The 22374-nt window shown below is 42.6% G+C and overlaps 1 protein-coding gene across 2 annotated transcripts in view; it reads right to left on the reverse strand.

Moving 5' to 3' along the window:
• STOX2 (storkhead box 2) overlaps positions 1-17307 on the reverse strand; it is a 159587-nt gene extending 142280 nt beyond the window's left edge. The window contains exon 1 of one of the 2 annotated variants that reach the window (XM_004389671.1): positions 15744-17307. In XM_004389671.1, the coding sequence (XP_004389728.1) occupies positions 15744-15909 (166 nt within the window). In that variant the 5' untranslated portion in view covers positions 15910-17307. The remainder of the gene's footprint in view (positions 1-15743) is intronic. The other variant, XM_023724669.1, reaches the window with a different exon arrangement.
• Between the last annotated feature and the right edge of the window lie 5067 nt (positions 17308-22374).

The raw sequence follows: 22374 nt of genomic DNA on the forward strand, positions 1-22374 counted from the left end.
TTTGATTATTGGCACCTCTGAAGCTCTAATGTCCAGTCACCAGGTGGTTAGATGTGTTACTAGGTATGTGAGTTCAAGAATCAGCCTACTCCTCCTGTATGGATTCAGCTCAGGTGTCCAGGGAGATAGCCACCAAGCGCGTTGTATAGGCTCTCACTTACAGTCCTAAACAAGCATGGGTGATTGCTGTAGGCACAGGCATCTGGCTGCAGCAGGGGGACACACTCTGAGCAAGGCAGGGGGCTGACGGCTTCCCCCGAGTATCCAGGAAGAAGGCGTGTCCCTGTTGCCTAGAGTGCGTAGGTGGGTGGGTTTTGCCGCCAGACTATGCGCACCTAATGCTGTTGGCTGTAAGGCCTAGGGGGCACCTCTTATTCGTGGGTTCCTCTCACAGGTGGCTAGGTGGCGTGGTTAGAGCCACCAGTCCTCAGGCCCCTGATGTGTGTAGGTGAAGACCCTGCTTAATGTGCAGAGCAGTGTCAAATGTCAAGAACCTGCCACTTCACAGCTGAAACAGTTGAAGTTAGATTTCAGGTATACACCCTGCTGTACTGTGGTAATGAGGGCCTACACTGTTGAGATGGGCCCACACAAGTCTATGCAGGTGGAATGGCACACAAAGTCTGTGGGTCCCTTATGCCTGTGCCTAGGTAAAGGAGCTGTGCCTACCCTGGGTTCCTGGCTTAGGGGAGCCAGCAGTTTATTTTTTCCCATTTGTTAATTTGTTCACTCTCCAAGGCAAGGATAATGGTTCCGGGCGTGTGACGGATCCTACTTCCAGCCCAGGGGACTCGGCAATTGCTGAAGCTGGTCTGGGACCCAGTGCAGAGCAGGGAGCAGGGAGGTAAATGGGAGAGAGGTTTTTCCGTAAGGAGTGTGTTTTTAATCCGCGCTGTAAGCCATACAAGTACTTATCTTTCGTCGAGGGCTGCTTTTCACTGGTTCTGGGTGGCTGTGTAGAGTCTCTGGTGCTGGGTCTCTCCCAGTGCAGAAAACGCGCCTCCCAAGCACGGCTGCTTGCCTGCCTCACCGCTCACCCCTGCGGTGCTCCAGCCTGAAGGCCTCAGGCTTTTGCTGGGTCAGATCTGGCCAACTCCTCGCTGCTTCCGAACCGTCTCTCCCTCCTCTGCCACTCAGTCTGGTTCCTCAACTCTGCCTTTGATATTCAGGGCTCCCAGACTGCCATATATAATCAAATCACTTGCTTTTTCTGGTCTTTGTTGTAAGAGGGTCCACCTGAAGCGTCTGACTACTCCGCCATCTTGGCCCTGCTCCCCAGTTTTTCCTTTTCATCCAAAATTGAAAACTCTATAACACACATTTAATGTGCTCTAAACCAGTCAACTGATTCTTATCAAAGATATAGTCTACTTACCCAATTTTAACCATCAATACTTTTTTTAACAATATTTACCAAAATTCCCAGTTTATTAATTTCTTGATTACCTTGGATTTAATCCTATCTTGCACCATGCAGACCCATATCACTCCTGTTTTTTGCCTCCTTGATACTGTCATCATTTTAAATTTTTGTGCCAGGTACGGTCATATTATTCAGTTATTTGTATCTTGGCCTATTGCTACTCTCAGAATAATGTCTAAAATTTTACACCAACAGATGGCAAAAGTTAGACTGCACCTAAATCCAATGCTTATTCAGTAATTTTTCATGATTAAAAAAGAAGCATACAAGAGAGGTGAAGAAAATGATTTTTCAAATGAATGAAATTATGTTTATGTTTGGGACTTCTTTCCACTTGAAGTTTCAGATTAACCCTGGTAAGACCTATAAGTTGTGCAACTCCCATTCACAATTTCATCTCCTCCAAGAATCTGAGATGTGCACTGTGTGACTGACAGCTCAGGAAAACTCTAAGCCAATTAAGACAACTGAGTTCACAACTGGACAAAACAAAAATAAACAGAAAACCCAATCTAAGGTAATAAGAAGAGCAAGGGTAAGAAAGAGCAGCAGGGAAAGATCCCAGCCAATAGCCCTCCCCTCCAACTCCCTTATCAAACCTCAGGAGCCTCCAGTCCCTGGGTGATGCAAACAGTTAACCTATCAGACTGCTAACCAAAAGGTTAAAGGTTCAAGTCCACCCACAGTTGCCTTGGAAAAAAGGCCTGGTGATCTACTGAAAAAATCAGCCACTGAAAACTCTATGGAGCACAATTCTACTCTGACACACATGGGGTCTCCATGAGCCAGAGTCGACTTGTCAGCAACTGGTTGGTTTATAGTCTTTTCGGGCAAGGACAAGGTAATTCTTAGGGAAACTTCGACTGGCAGAGTAGAGATTATTTTCAAATATCGTATGCAAATATATAGGGTTCAACTCATTAGAATATGCATGAAACCGTAAAATCTGTCCTCTTGGTACTACACAGGCCTCTCAAGCGAGGTCCCTGCACTTCAGTGAAAGAAAATATTAAAATATTAATTTAAAAATAAGAAAGTAATTTTACTAATATTTAAATACAGATAGTCCCCAACTTATGATGTACTTGAGTTACGACAAACTGCACTTACGACCATCCTTTTTTTTGGTACATCTTGTCGTTAGAATATGTACTACATACAGTGTTGCAGCACATAATTTGCTGGTGTTACTATTCTCAGGTGAAATGTTTCCAACTCCAAAGACAAATAAAGGTCGGATTTATAAAGATACTGAAAATAATAGACAATAATAATGAAAACTAAAAAAAAAAAAAAAGAGGTATTCGTCAGTTGTCGGAACAAAACCCTGTCATAAGTTGAGACTAGCTGTATAGACTGAATATATAACATACAGACTGAAAGTCAAAACACACACATAATTAACAGTGTGTGTGATCTCATTTTTGTCATCAGTGCTTTTTAAAATATTAGTTAGTGGCTGACTTCACAGGGTTCTGAGGATTAAATGAGGCAATGCTTATGCAGTGCTGGTACCAAGTACTTACTACTCATTAAACATTGGCTCCTCGCCTTGGGGGAGAAAACAGTGAGGGCAGCGAGGCTCCCTCTTAATATCTAAATTTCTGGAGCACACAGGAATTCTGTTGTCTTGTCAGGAAGCGTGTTCCCAGACTGAAAGAGGAAGCCTGTATGTACATCCCAGGCCCTTTGACTCCTCGCTTCCCACTGCCAAGCTTAATAGAAACCTTCCAGAGGCACAATGCTGTGTAACCATTAACCATAGCTATAATAATCCTACAGCATTAATCTCAACCTAATGACACTCCATAGTCTTCACCAGAGAGAAAGTACTTTCACATGTATGACTGCAGTGGACAGTGGAGGCTTCCGATTCTGACCTTGAAAGTCAAGATGGTCTATTACTGCTTACTATTATGCCTTTGGCATCACAAACAAATGTTCTTTGCAGTCCTCCCCATGTTTAAATCACCCGCGTCAAGCAAGGTACAACATATGGAAAACTAAGGTCTGCATTCTGCAGAAATGATGCTTTTACAAACATATTTGTGGAGCAATAATTGGAGGAAGCTTTTGAAGATAGCCGGCCGTGAACATATAAGACAAGCTACTTAATACGTTTTAGAGTTTTCTTTAGGTATTTTTCTTTTGTAAGGAAGGGAGAGTTGGGAAAGTGCTGAAAACGAAAGGTAAAATGGGAACTCGGGGTGGACATCGCTAACGAGGCAAGGTCAGAGGCTTGAGCTTCCAGCCCCTGGATAGCCGTGTTTGCATGTCTGCCTAGAAAGTGAGGTGGAGGGGAGGTGGTGGCAATTTCGAAAGCTGAAGAGGATGGGAAACTCTTTCTCCTCCTCCAGCTCAGGCTCTCATCCCAGACCCACAAGTTGGTTGCCAAACCATCTGCTCTTGGGAAAGCTGCTTACATAGCAACACGTGTGAAAAGTGGACCCCAAGTTATAGCGCTCTCTGTCTCCTATACAGGCCAGGGGCCATTCTGACCTGAGATCCCACCAGGACCATCACTACTCTTAACTCACCACAGGAGGAGATTCACTTGGTTTGGAGGAGAGAGAAACTGGGCTGGGAAGGTTGACCTTAAGTCTCTTAACCTTCGTCTCTCCTACTGCATTTCTGTGATACTTATCTTTATTGCATATGCAAACACACAAACACACAGCTGAACCCGCAGATCAGAAGTCTTTTTCTTCCCTTTACCTTCAGCTGTAAAGTCAAAATAAGTACCTCAGATTAAACTGTGTCTGATTATACCGTAAAGTCAAGTTCTCTTAGGTTTACGTTTCACAGGGATACTGAATACCCAACAATGTTCTACCATTTTTCCTAAGTTGGAAACTCAAGGACAAGACAGCCTCTTAGGTAGATGAATAATTCTGTGGATTTTCTCAGAAGATCACATACCAAAATCAGTAAGAAATGGAATATTTGGTTTCTGATTAAATGAGGGTCAAATACTAGGATATGAATCTAATTTAAAGCTATTTTTAACTTGACAAGTCAGAATCAACTTGATAGCACTGAGTTTGGTTTCTGATTTTAATCCTGGAGTATCCTTGGATAGAAAGCATTTACGAATGAATCAAGCCTGTGTAGTTATATCCCAAAAGAAGTAACATAAAAGCAAAAATGCATTAATTGCTTACTGTATGCTAGACACTATGCTAATTATTTTGCATTCATTTCCTCGTTTATCCACATAACAATTATAAACTAGATACGAACTTATTGTCATTTTCCAGATGAAAAAACAGAGGATAGATTGATCATATAAACTGCCAAGATTACACTGCCAGCAAGTGGGTGCCAGGGCACCAACCAAAGACTCTCTGATTTCAAATTCCTAATCATGGTGCTCTGCTGCTATATAATGCTGAAGAGAAGGACAACACACAATACAGGGGAAGTCAGCACAACTGGACCAAAGCAAAAGCAAAGAAGCTTCCTAAACGCATCCAAACACTTTGAGAGACAGACTAGGTGGGACTGGAGCCTGGGGACCATAGTTTCGGGGGACATCTAGGTCAACTGGCATAATATAGTTTATAAAGAAAATGTTCTACATCCCACTTTCGTAAGTAGCATCTAGGGTCTTAAAAGCTTGCGAGCAGCCATCTAAGATACATCTATTGGTCCCATCCCACTTGGAACAAAGGAGAATGAAGAAAACCAAAGACATATGGAAAATACTAGCCCAAAGAACTAAAGGTCCAAATGAACCAGAGTCTCCACCAGCCTGAGACCAGAACTAGATGGTGCCCGGCTACCAGCAATGACCACTTTGACAGGGAACACAACAGAGAGTCCCAGACAGAGCAGGAGAAAAATGCAGAACAGAACTCAAATTCATGTAAAAAGATCAGACTTAATGGTCTGACAGAGACTGGGGGAACCCCTGAAACTATGGCCCTGAATGCTGTGTTAACCCAGAACTGAAACCATTCCCGAAGTCCACTCTTCAGATAAAGATTAGACAGGACTATAAAACAAAAAATAATACACATGAGGAATATGCTTCTTAGTTCATTCAGATATACGAGACCAAATGGGCAGCTCCTATCCAAAAGCAGGATGAGAAGGCAGGAAGGGACAGAAACTGATCAAATGGACACAGGGTACCCGGGGTGGAAAGCAGGAGTGTGCTGTCGCATTGTGGGGATTGCAACCAGTGTCACAAAACAACATATGTATAAATTTTTTAATGCGAAATTAACTTGGGCTGTAAACTTTCACCTAAAGCACCGTAAAAAAAAAAAAATTTAAAAAGAATTTATCCACAGCTTGTCCACGTCTATATTATAAATAGCTAGTTAGCAAGTGTGCTGCTTTCTACTATTTTGAAACCAATCAAAATGAAAATTCAAATAAGTTCATTAGGGTAACAGGAAGCCCCACTACAATTGCAAGCTCCAGTAACTAATCTAAACTGATGCTTTAACTTGGAAGTTTGGTGGATTCAAAAGCTATATTGTTTTGTAATTTCACCAGGGATCCATGCTGGAATTAAAAATGTCCTAAGACAGAAGCCTACATATGTACAGCCCAGTGTGTGTCTAAACTGCCCAGCTCACACCAGCTGGCTCCTGTTGCCCAGCCAAGGAGTGAGTGGATCACAATTCCTAATATTCCACAATTACCCTGGACACCTCTGATCCTCCACTCCCAGGGTACCAGCTATGACTATGGTTAAAGAAAGAAGTGAAACATAAATGTTAGAGGTCTATTAATGTTAGCATGACAACATCAACATGTCTATACATTTGAATACCTACTATATACCTGGCACTTTGCTAATACACTGGGAATACAATGTCAAATAAGACATGATCCATGTCCTCAAAGAGCTGACAGTCTAGAAGGAGGGTCAGACAAGAAAATGACTCCAGATGTACATAAATTATTTCAGAGGTATGCACAGGATGCTGTGGGAGTGCAGAAGAAGGGGCAGCTCAATCAGACTCAAGCTGATCAAAGACACTTCCCTGAGAAACCAACACTTGAGCTGAGTTTTAAACACCAGGAGGTAGCAAAATGCAAAGTGGAGGGAAAGAGAGTATTAATGAGAAAAGGGAAACACATGGGCTCTGGAAACTTGTTAAATGAAGGCAACACAGTTGTAAAGCAAAAATCAACTGCATTTTGTCTAGCTTATATGCAACTTACTCTTTATGTTCTACTTTGAGGGAACAACTGATTGAGATCTCGTTGATTCTACATATATCAGGTGGGGTTCTTAGTTACATGCGACAAAAACCAACTCTGGCTCTTTTAATGGTAGTCATGAGAAGTAGTACTGACATAATGCTTCTTATGTGCCAAGCTCATTTCTAAGTGCTTTATGAATATTAATTTATGTAATTCACCCAAAACCTAATGGGTAGTTGAGGAATCCTAGTGGTGCAAAGGTTAAGCACTCGGCTGCTAACCAGAAGGTTGGCAGTTCTAACCCAACCAGAGGCTCCATGGGAGAAAGACCTGGCAATCTGCTCTCGTTAAGTTTACAGCATAGAAAACCCCACAGAGCAGTTCTACTCTGTCACATTGTGCCACTATGAGTCAAAAATCAACTCAATGGCATCTAACAACAGCAAGGAACAGTTATTGTTCCATTTTGCAGATGAGTAGAGTGAGGCCTTGAGAAAGTAGATAATTTATCCCTGATTACACAGCTAGTGATGGCAGGGTTGGGGTGTGAAGTCAGACCCCTCAGCCTGCGTCTCTACCCTAAATCACTATGCTATACAGTCTCTCAGAAAAGGAATTTACTAAAATATATTGCGTAACTCATGGGATTTCAAGGGAGGGTTGGAGATCCAGGCTTGGGACCCTGCAGCTAGAGCCCCTTCACCGAGGACTCCACGGCAGCCACCACCAAGCACAAATGCTGCAGCTGCACTGCTGCCACTGCCATCCCGCCACAGTGGACACCACCTGCCAGCTGCCAGCTCCAGGGAGTATGCCTCACAGTCCCCACTATCTTGCCCTACCAGTTTCAGATTTAAAGTCTAGGAGGGAGCATGTGATTAGTGAAACCTAGGTCACTTGTCCAAACCCTGTACGGAAAGCCAGGAAAGCAATTACATGCAATTTCAGCTTCTATATAGAGAAATGCAGGCTCTGCCTCCCCCAAGGTTCATAAGGCAGGGAACTGCACAGACACAGAAGGGCTGCTGGGCAGCCAAAAAAAAAAAAAAAGACAAATATTCAATGCAATCCGATTGCTATCGGGGCCTTCATTTTATCTAATAATGAAACAATTTCAAAGCAAAAGTTGGATACGCCAAAAGCAATAAACGGTCTACTAGCTCTTTTAGGGGAAAGACAGGAACGTGCAGCAGGGGTGACTTGGAGGTGATAACTGCAAAGCAAGTTGGTTCCATCAAGTTGGCCATCAGAAAGATGGGGCCAGACATACATCCTGTTACCTCCAGCGCCCAAAGGCATCTGCCAAATCTCTCTCTTTTATCTTCAAAAAGAAAAAACTTGGCCTGGAAGGGCCATCATAGATTAACATAGAAAGATAAATGGACATTTTTAACCGTGTACAAGTTACCTGATCCATAATTTTCCAACTGAATAGGTATATGACAGATGTTTGAAATATACATGATTTACATAGCTGGTCTAGTCTTTTGTGCTGCTACTTGCATAGCTCTAACTCTTTTTAAACCTGACTATAGATACCTACAGCATCCCATTTTATCAACAATACAACAGCTTCTGAATGAGTGCAAAAACTAATAAAACAAATCCAAGAGTTAAAAAGCACCTTGCTTTTGGGAACCAGAGAGCAGACAATCTCCATACAATCCTAACCTCAATTCTCCAGGTTTTTAGAAACCCAAATAAGACTCAAAATTAATGAAATCCAATTGACCTTCCATCTGCTGGAGATAAAAATAACTCAATCATCTGCTGCCTCTGAAGAAGTAGAACATAAAAAGCTAATCTACCCTGGTGTTCTCAACTACCATGCTAAGTGGATGACCTTCAACCTATACTTGTAACCTTTATTTTTCACTTGTGTGCCAGTTCCATATTTCTAATTGCCTAAAAGATATCTCTACTTGGACAAACCAACCCATATGTCCAAAATGGAACTCATTATCTGCTCTATTTTCCCCACCTTCCTTGTCATTTATTCTAGTCTTCCAACAAAAATCCCTGATTTACCTTTTATTTTCTTTCACCTCCTAAGTCCAGTCATAGTTACAAAGGCCAGTCAGCTCCTTTGTTCCCAGATTCTGCCTTCCTCTTCACTCCTCTCCCTCCTTCCTTGACCCGTGGCAGTTTTCCACATGTGGAGTGAGTACTGCTGGATGTGTTAGCTCATTTTAAGTGGTACCTAGTGGAATACTGTTTACTAGAATAGGTACTAATTTTAATGGGAACTTGAAAAATATTATCAAATGAATAATATCTAATTATCAAATGAAACAATGTCACAGAAAATAATTTTCTTTTAAATTCATTTAAATAAAAAAGTGAGTCTAATTAAATAAAATTATGTAAATAACAATACAGATGGTATGTGAATAAAGCAAAAAAATCCTGAGGGTGGTGTGCCAATGACTCACTGGTCTATGGGGATCCCTGTCATCTCACCACTGGGTTCCCACACCAGCCCCTCAACCACCTTTGCTGGTCTCCTGGACTCCAGACACTCACTTCTTCCATCGACCCTGCAAACCACTGATGGATACACCTTCCTAAAATGCTCCTTTCATCTTTTCTCTCTCAAACTCACAAATCTATTATCTATCACATCAACTTTGAATTCCTCCTAAATTTCAAGACCTCACTCGGCCTAGCTAACATTATCTCTAGTTATATCCCAAAGTGACAGCAGGACAAATTTCACATACATGTTTTCATTTCCAGTTCCATGCCTTGGCTCAGGCTGCTCCCACAATGTTCCCCCAATCCTCCGGCGCTTCAAGTTCTACCCAGTCCTTCAAGGTTCAAGCAGGTCGTCCCTCCAGGCAGCCTTTTTTAATCTCCACCCTTCCCTTCTCTAAACTCCTATTCTACTTATCAACTACCCTACTTGACTCTTGATTGCATGCTATTATTTACTGCTTTCTAATGGTTGAATCATTGTCCAGTGGACCTACCAATCACAACAGGAGACCCTTGAAGGATAGTATCATATATATGTATATATAACTTCCATAGTTATACAAGGATAACTCACATTAGGAGTTCAAGACATCTCTTCATTCAACTTTTTTAGAGAAGCTGTGTTTTTGTCATTCGTCCAGTAAACACTTACTGAGTGCCTGATATCCAGTATGTGCCAAGCCCTGTGGCTGCTGGTAAAATGGGGATGTGAATAGAACAGGTACTGTTATTGAGAAGCCCACTGTCTCGTACAGGAGGCACACAGGTAAACACGTGGTGTAATACAATGTGACTGTGTTACTTTAATACGGGCACAAAGCAAATGTCCCGGGAGTGATTCACTGCAGAAGGGATCTGGAGGAAGACTGAAAGAGAAGGGGGAATATGAGCCATTCTGGAAGGTTAAATAGGATTCTATCAGACAGACAATGACAGAAAGCACATTCTAAGCAGTATAACAAATTGCAAAATGACAACAAAGTACTGGTGAGGGTAAAGTGTTCGCAGGGCCTGGAGCACAGCGCAGTGGGCAAGGAACTTGAGAAGGCATAGAGAAAGTGGGGAGAACATGCCACGAAGAGCTTTGGTCTAGGCTTTCATCTACAGGCATGAGAAACTTTTAAAAGGGAAGCAACATGACCAGTTTTGCTTCAGGAAAAAATAAAAAACTGGGGGATGAAATGGACTGAAAGAGAGATCAGTTTGGAAGAGATTATAATGGAACAGCAGAAGATTTAAACAACAGGAATGAAAAGGAAGGGACAGATTTTAGAACCCTGGTGGTACAATGATAGCAACTCATAGTGACCCTATAGAACAGGGTAGAACTGCCCCAGAGGGTTTCCAAGGGGTGGCTGGTAGATTTGAACTGCTGACCTTTAGGTTAACAGCCATAGCACTTAACCACTGTGCCACCAGCGCTCTGTAGGGTTGCTATCAGTCAGAATCGACTCGACGGCAATGGGTTTTTTGGTGGTGCAATGGTTAAAGGCTTGGCTGCTAACCAAAAGGTTGGTGGTTCAAATCCACCAGCGGCTCCCTGAAGGAAAAGACCAGGCAACCTTCTCCCATAAAGATTACAGCCTAGGACACCCAATGGGGCAGCTCTACCCTGTCATATAGGGTCTCTATGAGTTGGAATCAACTCGACGGCACACAACAACAACCACAGAAACCAGCAGGATGTTCTGACCAACTGGTTGTGCATTCCAATGCCAAATAAAAATAGTCTGGGGGTTAACTACTTAAGGAAAAGTTTATTATCCACTTAAAAAATTACCCATGCCATTTCTTCCTTCTGTTACTATGGCTTTGATTAATTTAGAATTGACACTCTATTTTCTTACAAACTACAAGAAATTCTAATTTATACCTTATAGATTAAGTATCACACACAGTCTCTGTGATGTATCTATAAAAGCCTGTCCTAAATTCAAAAGTTAGTATATTATCCCACCAGCAAGGATATAACCAGATAATGGCTCTTGGGTTATATCTGCATTCAACATAAGCAATCTTGTACCAAAGGACATACCATTGTCTGAATTGTCTTAAATCTCTGGGGTAAAGGGAATTTAAGGCTAGAATTGTTCTGAATGTGTTAAGGTTTTCATACAATATATTCATATTCCTTTTGTCAAATAAAAACTTTCACAAGAGTGTAAAAGATACTGAAATACCAAGAGAAGTGACCCTTTGTAAGCACATTCATGTTCTCCTGGGAAATAAAGGATAAAGTCATTCACCACTAAGTGTAATATTCCTCACTTCCACTTGCCTGAAGAAAGGAGTCAACATAGGTAGTTTCAAATGAAAACACAGTTGGAGCAGCTAGGCTAAAAATGAATCTCAGCAATGAGGGAAAAGGAGGTGACAGCATGCTGTTTATTAAAACTTGCATATGATTATAACTCGCCATGTCTTAATCTATCATTTCACCCCATTACTCTGGTTACCAGGCAAACGCTAAGATGCAGACATTTAACATGATGTTTGAGGATGCCGGGAAATAGGATTACACTGCAAAACGAGCACAATTCCCTAATATGGAAGCACATGACTCCAATAAGTAGAAAGAGAGCAAAGTTTTTTTTTTTTTTTAACAATTTATGTGTAAGTGTTCAGAAATCTGGCCCTTGCTCATTACACAGCCACTGCCGAGCCCAGCTCTGCAATGGAAGTGTGGAACGGACTCGTTACAGATGCGAGTGAGGTCACATTACTCACCAGGGACATAGCTGGTTTGTGGCGTGCCCAGATTAGAACCTAGAGTGCCCGTCTTCTACTCTCAGAAAGCCCATCTCTTAAAATAACAGAACATAAGGCACTGGAACACAGAGTCAACTGTGTCCCAGAATTGGTTTCTATTAAATGAAAACTAATAACCTAATCAAGGTGGTACGCCGGCAATTTCTCCTCGCTAATTATATTAATTTAAATTAGCCAACAAAACATTTAAATTTTCTTGAGGTGTCAGTTTGGGGCTTTTGCTTTATCTTTCTTTTCAAGTCCTTTCTATCCATAGCATAAAAAAAAAAGTCTCCTTCGTGATTTAAAGAGGTTCTTTAAAATGACTAGTACTAAACTAAAATGTACCATAACTTCAGGGTGTCTCATTCATAAGCAAAGTCTCTTATGAACATGCCCTCCAGGACCTTTACAGTGGAAATATTACTTTGCAATCTTAATAAGACTGTCCAAAACTTAGTAGCATTCTCTGTGGAATATAAAAAAGCACTCATCCCCAGTGCTGGGGGCAGGGAGAGAGCTGAGAAAATTAAAAGTTAGTAGCATCATTTGGGTGAAGAGGTATAAATAGTTCCCTTTGCAGACAATTTTACTTTTATCTCTAGTTGGTGTAGCAAAACTGAAAGGAGTTTAATAGCAGAATTTCTAGTGTTAACAATGCGGAAGAATGATCCCACATCCACCTGGTCCAACCCCTTTTCTTCTTCAGATAATACCATGCGCATTTTACTAGTCATGTTGATTTGAACAAAAGGCAAGGTTTTCCACTGTCTGCCCAAAAACTACCACTGAGAATTAATATTCAAGATGAACAATGAGCTCATCATATGGACTGTGAACTGGCTGGTTGCTAGGAGGCCTGTGAATTCTTAGGACTACTTTCAATCTGGTAGCACGAACTGGGAGATTAAACAGTCATATAAGGCATGGTCTTCAAGATTTAAAGTTTCAGGATTCTCTATCTAGCTGTCCCTTTGCAGAACACCTTTAGTTTTATACGGGCCTATTCTAACCTCTTGAGCTTAACTGTAGTTTATCCTGGAGGTGCATGAAAAAGCCAAAGCTAAATGTCAAGCCTTTTGCTATAAATCACATTTCAAACTGGTAATTACTTATCAGTGGAGAAAAGATTGTTTGAGATGATGCTGTCTCATTAGGAAGTTATTATGGAAAGCCTACAATTTTGCCTTAATAAATGGGGTTATGCTTGAAGCACCTAATGTGTGATAGGCACTCTAGACCAAGAGGGCCATTACTAATACCTGTTACTAAAAATTTCCAAGGATTTCCCATTTCCTGAAGTTTAAAAAAGTGATTTTTCCCTAAACTTTTTAGAAATATTCGTTGGAGGGAATTTCTAAAAATAGTCTCTTAACAGAAGTTATTTTAGGTTATTTAGTACATCTCTGAAGAGGCTTATCTTGTCCTTTGAACCCAAGTAATTTACCCACAACAAAAACCCCACTTTACTGAAAAATAAGTATGATAATACTAGTAGTTATTAGGCCAAATGACTGGACAAACAGAAAGAGGAAATATGAAAAGCCTCATGTGTTTCTAAGCTGCTTCATTTTCTATTTCATTTTATGTGACAAAGGCTCTACTTGTATCCAAAATCACTAACTGTGATACAAGTGGATTTCCTTTACATGTCCTAAGAGGGAAAGAACTTCCTTTGAATGATCTCAAAGTGTTTCAGTATGCCATCTATTCTTACCAACACTCATATTTTCAAATGAATCATATTTGGAAAGGAAATAGATAAGATACTCCCCAAAGTGGCATATGAAAAAGACTCTACCTGCTTCCCCCACGTTCATTGTAGGTGATTATCCTTATTATTTACTCCTTCCTTCGGTTAGCACCAGCACCTGCTTTTTATTGAATGCGCTGGCTAACATTTAAAATAAAGAATAAATAATAGCTTGCCCTCCCTAGGCAAAAACCTTCTTATATCCAGCCCTGTGTCACCAGGAGGATCTAGCAAGCACTTTGCTCTCAGGAGAGACTCCATACGATGTTGAATGGATGACACAGCTCTTCTTCCCTTTTTGGTTTTCTGTTTCTCAGCAGTAACCTAACACTGAATCTACACAGAAAACCACCTATCTGAAGCAGGTTATCGTTCATGATCACTGTAAGACCATCTTACCATCTGGAGGTCAGAAAATGAAATAAGATAATGGAATCAAGTAAAATCAAGAGCTTCTACCCCAAGTCTTCAAAATGCCTTGCAGCACTGGCCATAGCAGAGAAGTTCTTTTGCAAAGACTGAAAATGTGATCATTATGAAGGAATGCCAAGACAGATAGAAACAGGCTCCATGGGAATGTGCCTGAAATTATTAAAGAACCTTGTAGGTTTGCTGAAGAAATTATGGCCAAACACCCTCCTGATAGCTTCACCTGGTGTCAGCACTGGTTCCATAAGAAGAGCAAGAGAGAGGGGTAACTATTTAGAATGGAATGAAGATATTCAAACTGTAAGCATATGAAACCTAAGATTATCTGAACACTCAGTGCAGACATGGGCTTATGCAGATACGTGTTTTGAGGTTAGACTTGGATTTAGATGTATTTCCAAATTTGCTGTCACAAGCCTAAAGACGATAGCAACCACAGCAGTGACTGACTTAAATTACTGAAGTATAAAATGTAGTTGTCACTTCCTTTACGAAGTTGGCTTTTCATGAAAGAGAAAATCAAGGGAGCCTTATAGCCAAAATAGTACAACATCCTTATGTCGCCAGATTGTACTTTAAAAAAAATGTTATTTTCTTTAGGCTTTATATTCATGGGAACGTGGTCACAAAACATTTTTAAAGTATGAGATATTGACGCCAGTTAAAAGGACTTGCTGTTTTAGGAGGGAAACAGTAGAGCCAGATTATAAATACCAAACCACAAAGTTTAACGCAATGTTCCTAGTTAAGGCGGGGCTTAGAATGATTTGGAGTAATACGTGGTTTAAAACACAATCTCTGTCCTATTACACTGTGTTTAGAAGAGAACCAATTATTTTAGAATGGAAAACAAACAAAAATTGATGTCTTCCACATCATTACATACAAGTAGTTAACAATAAGTAAGAAGGAAAAATGGAAGGATTTCCAGGATTTTCCTCCTTCAGCATTTCCTCAAGTATTTTAATCCCTGGCTTCCCAAATCACACACCAAAGCCATTCCGTTGTATTTCCAAAGAGAACTGGCTCCCTCAGAAATGCTTTTAACAGCAGTACATTTAAGACGAAACCTTCTTTTCACAAGCCTTCACTTTCATTTACCGTTTTGTTTGTCCTTTCTGCCTGACATGCAAATACATGGTACAGCCTCGATTCCGTCCAAACGACCTAATTCAAAGCAACATGTTAAATCCACACAGACTCATGTGAGCATTCAATCCGCATACACACCACCACCCAACAACAGAACACATTCAATGAGCTCCAACACAGTTCCCTGCACGCAAATAAGACGAGCCCAAGACGGATGCAGAGCTCTTCCCTGACTCAAACAACAGCGACTGGAACCTGTCCCCTTTTAAGAAAAAAAAAAAAAAAAAAGGTTGTTTAAATACCCACTAAGATAACTGGCCACAATGCAGGACCAAAAAAGCTTGGTACCGCAGGCAACAGCGGGCGCAGGCTCTTCCACAAAGCTCAAGGAGGTACTGCGCCGGGGTTTTCAGTCATTTATTTCCCTGCAGCCGAAACGTCCGGGGCGTCCCCCTCCCTGATTTTACCTAATAGCTCTCAAACCCCATATTGAGAGGGCCTGCTGTGGATCTTGCGGAGGTACAAAATGGTGGATGTGAGCTAATTTTTTCCTGCTTTACCCATAACTTAGCACATCCATCACCTCCCATCTAAGCACCCCAGCAGCGCCGCACCGAGAACGCCCCGCCGACCCGGCCCGGAGGCAGAAACGCGGTTACCAACCTGATGTCATGTAGCCCCGCGAAGCCTGCGGCGCGAAGGCCGCCGGGAAGCGCTTGTGCAGGCGGTAGTCCTTCTCGCTGCGGGACCTCATGCGGTCCGAGGCCCGGTCCGAGAAATCCAAGCTAGGCCAGGCTCGCCGCAAGGTTGTGCTCCGGGTCTTCTTCATGGTGGGGGTGGTTACCTGCCGCCCGGATCCTCGGGGCCTCAGCGCCGGGGCGCAGCGCGCGGCTTCATCCGTCTACGGCGGGCACGACCCGGGCAGACTCTGTGCACATTTTCCCAGCCCCTCCTTGTCGGCGTCTACACAGCCAGCGGCGGGTCCGGCCCTCCCCACGTCCCCCCACACCCCCACGGCGAAGGCTCCGATTTTACACACGTCCCACAATGCATTACACTTCATTTGCAATCCGCCCGGCTTATAGCTTCCAGATTCCTGGGGGGAAAGGCAACGTTAGGAGGCTCCCCGGCCAGAAGGAGGCGGGGTGGGGGCGCGGAGACTTGCAGCGTGAAAGCAATGGGAGCGCAGACAATGGCCCGATTCAGCGCAGGAGTGCTCAGCCAACTGTGAGCCACGGCACAAAAGACCCAAACAAATAAGGAGGCCGAGGCCTCCGGGGCTGACCCGGGACGGGGTGCCCAGAAAGCCGGAGGGGCGGCGGCAGACCCTCCGCAGCAGGCGTGCTAGCGAGAGGCGTTCGGATGACAGTGTACAAGTTGTGTCCTCTGGGCCTATCAGCCGCGCGGCCCGCAGTCCCCGGCGCAGGCTACCTCTGCCTCCCGCGCAGTCCTGGGGAGTCGGTCTTCTTACTGAGACTCGAATGGGGGGCACGTGTGCACAGGGATCGGAAAAGGCTCTGCAGACAGTGGCTGCGGCACTCGGTGCCACGGAATCCAGGAAGAGCCCGCGTCGCCCTCACCACTGCAGCGTCTCTTCAATTTTCCTTCTTCCTCGCGGAGGCTCGGGGTGGTGTGCGTGTGTGTGTGCCGACACGCATGTGCCCCCCACACATGCATGCTGCTACTTACTGGCCGCGGCGGCGTCAGGAGTCATGGCTGCCACGATTTCCGAGTCTACACCCGCACCGAGACACCACTGCTCAGTCGCGAGCGCGAAGAATGGCTACTGAAGGGCAGGAAGCAGAGCAACCGCCCAGATTCATGCTAATCACGAAGCTGCCTTAAGTTAGGGCACTGATCCTGTCAGGCTTCTCATTTTCGTGTAAAACACCCCGCCGCTGCGCTGGGACCTTGGCTGCTGCCCCAGCCCGGAGTTGGCGCCTGTCTATTTACATATTTTTAGGATGGTCCCTCCCCCTCGGAGAGAGGGAAAGAAAACCTTCGGTGGTAACAGGCAGATCTGCGGTGCCCTGCCTTGCCCACCTGCGCCAACCCCGAAGTAAGCGAGAGCCAGAGGGAGGGGGCGCCACCAGGAGCTCCTCCGACAAAAGCACACCCCAGGGCACCTGGTCCACGTCTCCTGGAAAACACAGTGGCAGCGGCCTCCGGCTCTTCCCTTCTCCCCCTTCGGTCCCCCGTGTAAGTCACTACCAGGCCGCTACACTGCATTCAGGTCCACAGCCCCTTTACACAGCATGGCTCTGCACAGCTGTTTCTAGTCCAACAACCAATCGCTAAAGGACAACAATGCGCGCTGCGCGAGAGGGGAGGAGGGGGCGATGCGCCGCCAAGGCCGGGCTAGGGCCGGGTTAGGGCCTGGGACTTGGAAGTCACGCCGAGTTAAAGACGCACCGCCACATTGCTGCTGATCCCAACGACGCTGCACTGCTGCTGTTCATTAAAAAATGCATATCTCCCCATTTAGGTCTCTAAAACTGCTTTAGGCTATAAACATCAACAGCACAATAAATCTGATTTTCTCTTTCAACCTTTTAATTTCTTTTATAATTTTGCGCTTTTTCCATCTGTGATAATGCGACGTTCAAAATCATTTTTATTCTGTTGTTTCATACTCCCAGGTGCCAATATGCAGACAAGGACATAAAATCTTGATAAGGAGATGCTCTTATCTGGCTAATATTGCAAACAGCAGCGGATTCTAAATGGTTAAGATTCCGGAAGTTCTAGCGCAGTCTGGGCCTATTCCAAGGCAATCTGAATCCTCTGGGGGCAACAAGGTTCTTGGAGAACCAGGCCATCGGGTGCGTGGCTTTAGCCACAGTCCAAGAATCTAGCACTAGATTCTTCCATTCAATATCTCAAGACTGCCCTCTGTAATGCGGGGCCAATGTAACTAATCTATCCCTTGAGATACCAGGGGTAAATAAATAAATAACAATAATCATTAAGTACCATATAGAACTTATATTTATGCTAATCAAAATTTATTATTAAGTATAAACCAATTAGCTAACGTTCAGTGACACTTTTTTTTTTAAGTCAGAAGAGAACAGTCCCCAAAAAGGCACATTTTGCTAAAATGTCTTCTTCACTGTAAAGGTTGCTAAAGACTGAATGACTATAGCTTTAGAGGCTATAGAAGGCTAAAAATGTAAAGGAACATAAACCAAAAACCAAAACCTGTTGCCGTCCAGTCAATTCCAACGCATAGTAACCCTATACGATAGAGTAGAACTGCCCTATCAGTTTTCCAAGGCTGTAAATCTTACAGAAACAGACTGCCACATCTTTCTCCAGCTGTGCAGGCTGGTGGGTTTGACCTTTTGGTTAGCAGCTGAGCACTTAACCACTATGCCACCAGGACTCCTTGAATACCAATTAGAGAGATATTAAGTAAGATGCTGTGGGGCTCAAAGGAAGGAGGACTCACATCTACGTATGGGCATAAGGAAAGGCTGCTTGGTGCAGGTGGCGGGAGTCTGAGATGGGCCACAAAGAAGAGGTAGTATTTTAACTGATTGCGATGGTGCTGGATGGACATGCCAGCTGCAGAAAGTAGCCAAAGCAAAGACATAGTGGTCAGAAATCAATGCAGGAAGCCTTAAACAGTCCTATTAGACTGGAGGGTAGAGTAATGTAGAGAACGGTGAAAGAGTAGACTGGAAAGGTATTTTGGGGCAGTTGGTGGGGTGCTTGCAATAAGAGACCAATTAGTCTATGCATAATTCAAAAGGAAAAGGAGCCCATGGAAGACTGAGCAGAGGAGAGGCATAATACATACATAGCTGAACATTTAATCTAGTGGGGAATGACTACAAGTGGGCATGAGGGAACTTTGTGGGGTGATGAAAATGTTGTAAAACTAGATTGTGGTGATGGTTACACAATCGTATACATTTATTAACCGAACACTTAAAATGGGTGAATTTTATGGTATGTAAATTATACCTCAATAAAGCTGTTGAAAAAATATACTAACCCAGCAGCAGTGTGGAGGAAAACCTCCTCACTGGAAGATCAGTGAGGAGGCTACTGCAGTAGCACAATTTGAATTCTAGCAGAAAGAACGGAGAATAGTGGACAGAGAATATCGCCAAGTTAGAACCTGCCAGCCTTGACAGTTGATCGTATTAGGGGTGGGTGGTAGCAGGTAGACGAAGGACTTCTAGCCTCCTGAAATGTGAGAAAATAAATTTCTGCTCTTTAGAGCTACCCACTCATGGCATTTCTGTTACAGCAGTAGCAGTACTAGGTAACTGAGACAGAGAGGAAGGCCATAAACAGAAAATGAGTGATGCTTACCAAAGATAAATAAGCGGTCAAATAAACACTTCAATGAAATAAAACTATTATCAAAATACTAAAAATTAAAATAAAATATATGATGAAATGTATGTAACCGTATGTCTCTTTTATTTATTAAAACTCATACTTCAAAATAAGTTTTTCAATTAAAAAATGGAACTTTATAATCAGTAATTTAGTTCAATATTAAATCATTTAAGGAAAAAATGAGATTGTATGATAATAAGATGATTGTATGTTTTAGCCTTTATATTAACTAGCATGGATATGCCCGATTCACACATGAATAAAGTTGGAAACCATGAAAAACTTCTCACCACCTTCTCCAAGGCTGGACACTGAGAGTGAAGCAGCGGACTTCTGTTCAACAAACTGTTTCAAGAAGGTACTGGAAGTAAACATCAGAACCATTTTATTCTGAATACGTCATGTATTTAGTAATATCTACTGCCCTCTTGTTTAGGAAAATATCTATGAAGCACTTTTATCAGCCTTTCAAGTGTCTTTTCAAAATAGTTAAAATACTTCCAGTGAAATCTGAGTTCATAATCAGGTTGGTCAGCCAACTAAAAGAATCCAATTCAGCATGATCTCATTGTGGACCCCATAATTGCAGCTTCGCAATCACCTTTTACTTTGTCTCGTACTGAAAGACTGTCTTTGTAAATTAGTTTGTGTTGTGGCTGTATTTGCTCATTTGAGAACCTAAATTTATACTTCTAAGTCTTCATGAAAGCAAATATAACACCAAAATATGGTAATTTACAAAGCTGGGAGCAACCAAGCACACTCCTAGAGAAAAGGTTCCTGTAGAAAGACCTGCTGTTCTTCTGAAGCCTAAAGCGATGAATAGCAAGGCTTTCTTACATGAAATCGAACAAGCTTCAGAATGAAACAATAATTCATTTGAGGCACCACATCACTTCACAAATTGAGGGGAAAAGGTAGAAATTTAGTTGCCTGATTTACATGACTGACAATTTTAACAATTCATTAAATACATCTTTTAATCTTCCATGCACATCTCAGGCATACCTGTGTACACTACAGTGAACAACTTTTCCTTCTACTGCCAAGCTTCAATGTGCAGAACAAGTCCTCCACTGGACCACCCAAGACTTTAGCCACAGCATAACACAATGTCTGCATGAACATCTTTATTCTGCTCCTATGTGACTAACCTGGAAAGTCTGGCTAAAAGCACAATATCGGTGGGTTCCTCAGATTATAGTGCCTACCACGAACCTTATTATGTTCTGGAAGGGTCAGCAAATTTGTAACCTTCATTGTTTTATAAAGAAAAAAATACACAACTTATATTCATGTTGAATAGCTCTTTGAGGTATTTTGCCATAAGCTAACCAGTGGACTTCTGTGTTACTCCCCATCTCAATACAAAATCATGAACACGTGAGCTGTAAATCCAGTTAACCGGCACAGATAAACTGTAATGTGGAGCAATGTACTGAAAGTAAACAGAAGCACAGGGCCACACAGAAAGGGCCTCTACCTGGTGGTCGTCCCACCTGGTGGTCCTCCTCATACCCCTCAGAACACCCTCTGTAGCACACAACCATTTGAGACACTCATCCAGCACAAGTCCTGGTATCATTTGTAAGACATCATTCTTTATTTTTTACTTCAAAGATACAAGTTCTAACATTTCCTCCTGATGCTCCAGTGAATCACCTTGGGCACCCCTTGGGATGTACACACCCCACTTCCAGGACCACTGCTCCACACTTACTGAGCTATGCCCATTCCTCAACAAGGTCATGTCGCATCCCCATGCCTGCTTGGAAGCTGCCCTGTTTGCCTAGTCACCACCTTGTCCTCCTGGAAATCTCTCTTTCATCCTTCAGGATTCAAATTAAGGTCACTTCTCTGAAAAACTTTGTCTTCTCCCACTAATGCCACTGCAGAGTTAGAAGCCCTTGCTCTGCTTAGATAACAATAGGTGCCCTTCCTACTACAGTGCTTGCCACATTGCCATACAATGGAATGCCAAAAAGGAACTCTGTCTCCTCCCCTGGATTATGTGCTCCTCGAGAGTAATGATTGTGTGTTCACTGAACAAATGTTCACTGAGAGCTTGCTAGGTGCTAGTCATGCTTATAGGTGTCAGGACACGAAAGTGTAAAAACAAAACAACAACAACAACAAATCTGTCATTAAAGAGTCTGAATCCTAGTGCTAGGATATAATAATAAACAAACAAATTTGTAAATTATATAGTATGTTAAATGGTGGTAAGTGTAATAGAAGAAAATAACACAGGGGAGGCAGACTGAGACTGGAGGGTTGCAATTTAAATGGAGTGGCCAGGGAAGGCTGCACTTTATTAATCGTTTTATCCACGGTACCTTTCAAAAAGCAAGCCTTCGATAAATGTTTGCTGTGGTGTACTGATTTCAGCTCCTCTTCAGTGTTTTGTATGTTGCTGTGTTCCTAGCAGAGGTACAACATGCCCGTGGATTTATAAAGTGGATTTAGGATTGTAAAGGAACTAATATTACATCCATTTTGTTTCCTCTCACACTTATTTACAGGTAAGAATTATTGTATTTTAGGAATAATAAATGATGCCTTATGATTCCATAGGACTTTATAGTTTATTGAGCCTCATAAGATCTGAGGTAACAAGGCAGTTCTTACCATAATTAAGGATGAAAAAAAACTAAGGCTCAACAGCAGCGAGTGATTTGTCCAAAGTCACACAGAGGTAGAAGAACTAGAATTCCATTCTTAGGATTCCTAGTCCAGGATTTTTTCTGCCTTGTCCCACAGCCTCTGTAATGCCTGACATGAGCAGTTACTATATTTAGGGTTATTTTTGTTCAGTTACAAATTTGTTCAGTTACAAGTTAAAACGACAATTTTTGTAACTGTTGTTTATGAATGAAGTTCCTGTAACTCTAGGACTCCCTGGGTGGCACAGTTAAGTGCTCGACTACTAGCAGAAAGGCTA

The sequence above is a fragment of the Trichechus manatus genome, unplaced genomic scaffold, assembly GCF_000243295.1.
Source record: "Trichechus manatus latirostris isolate Lorelei unplaced genomic scaffold, TriManLat1.0 scaffold00254, whole genome shotgun sequence".
NCBI lineage: Eukaryota > Metazoa > Chordata > Mammalia > Sirenia > Trichechidae > Trichechus > Trichechus manatus.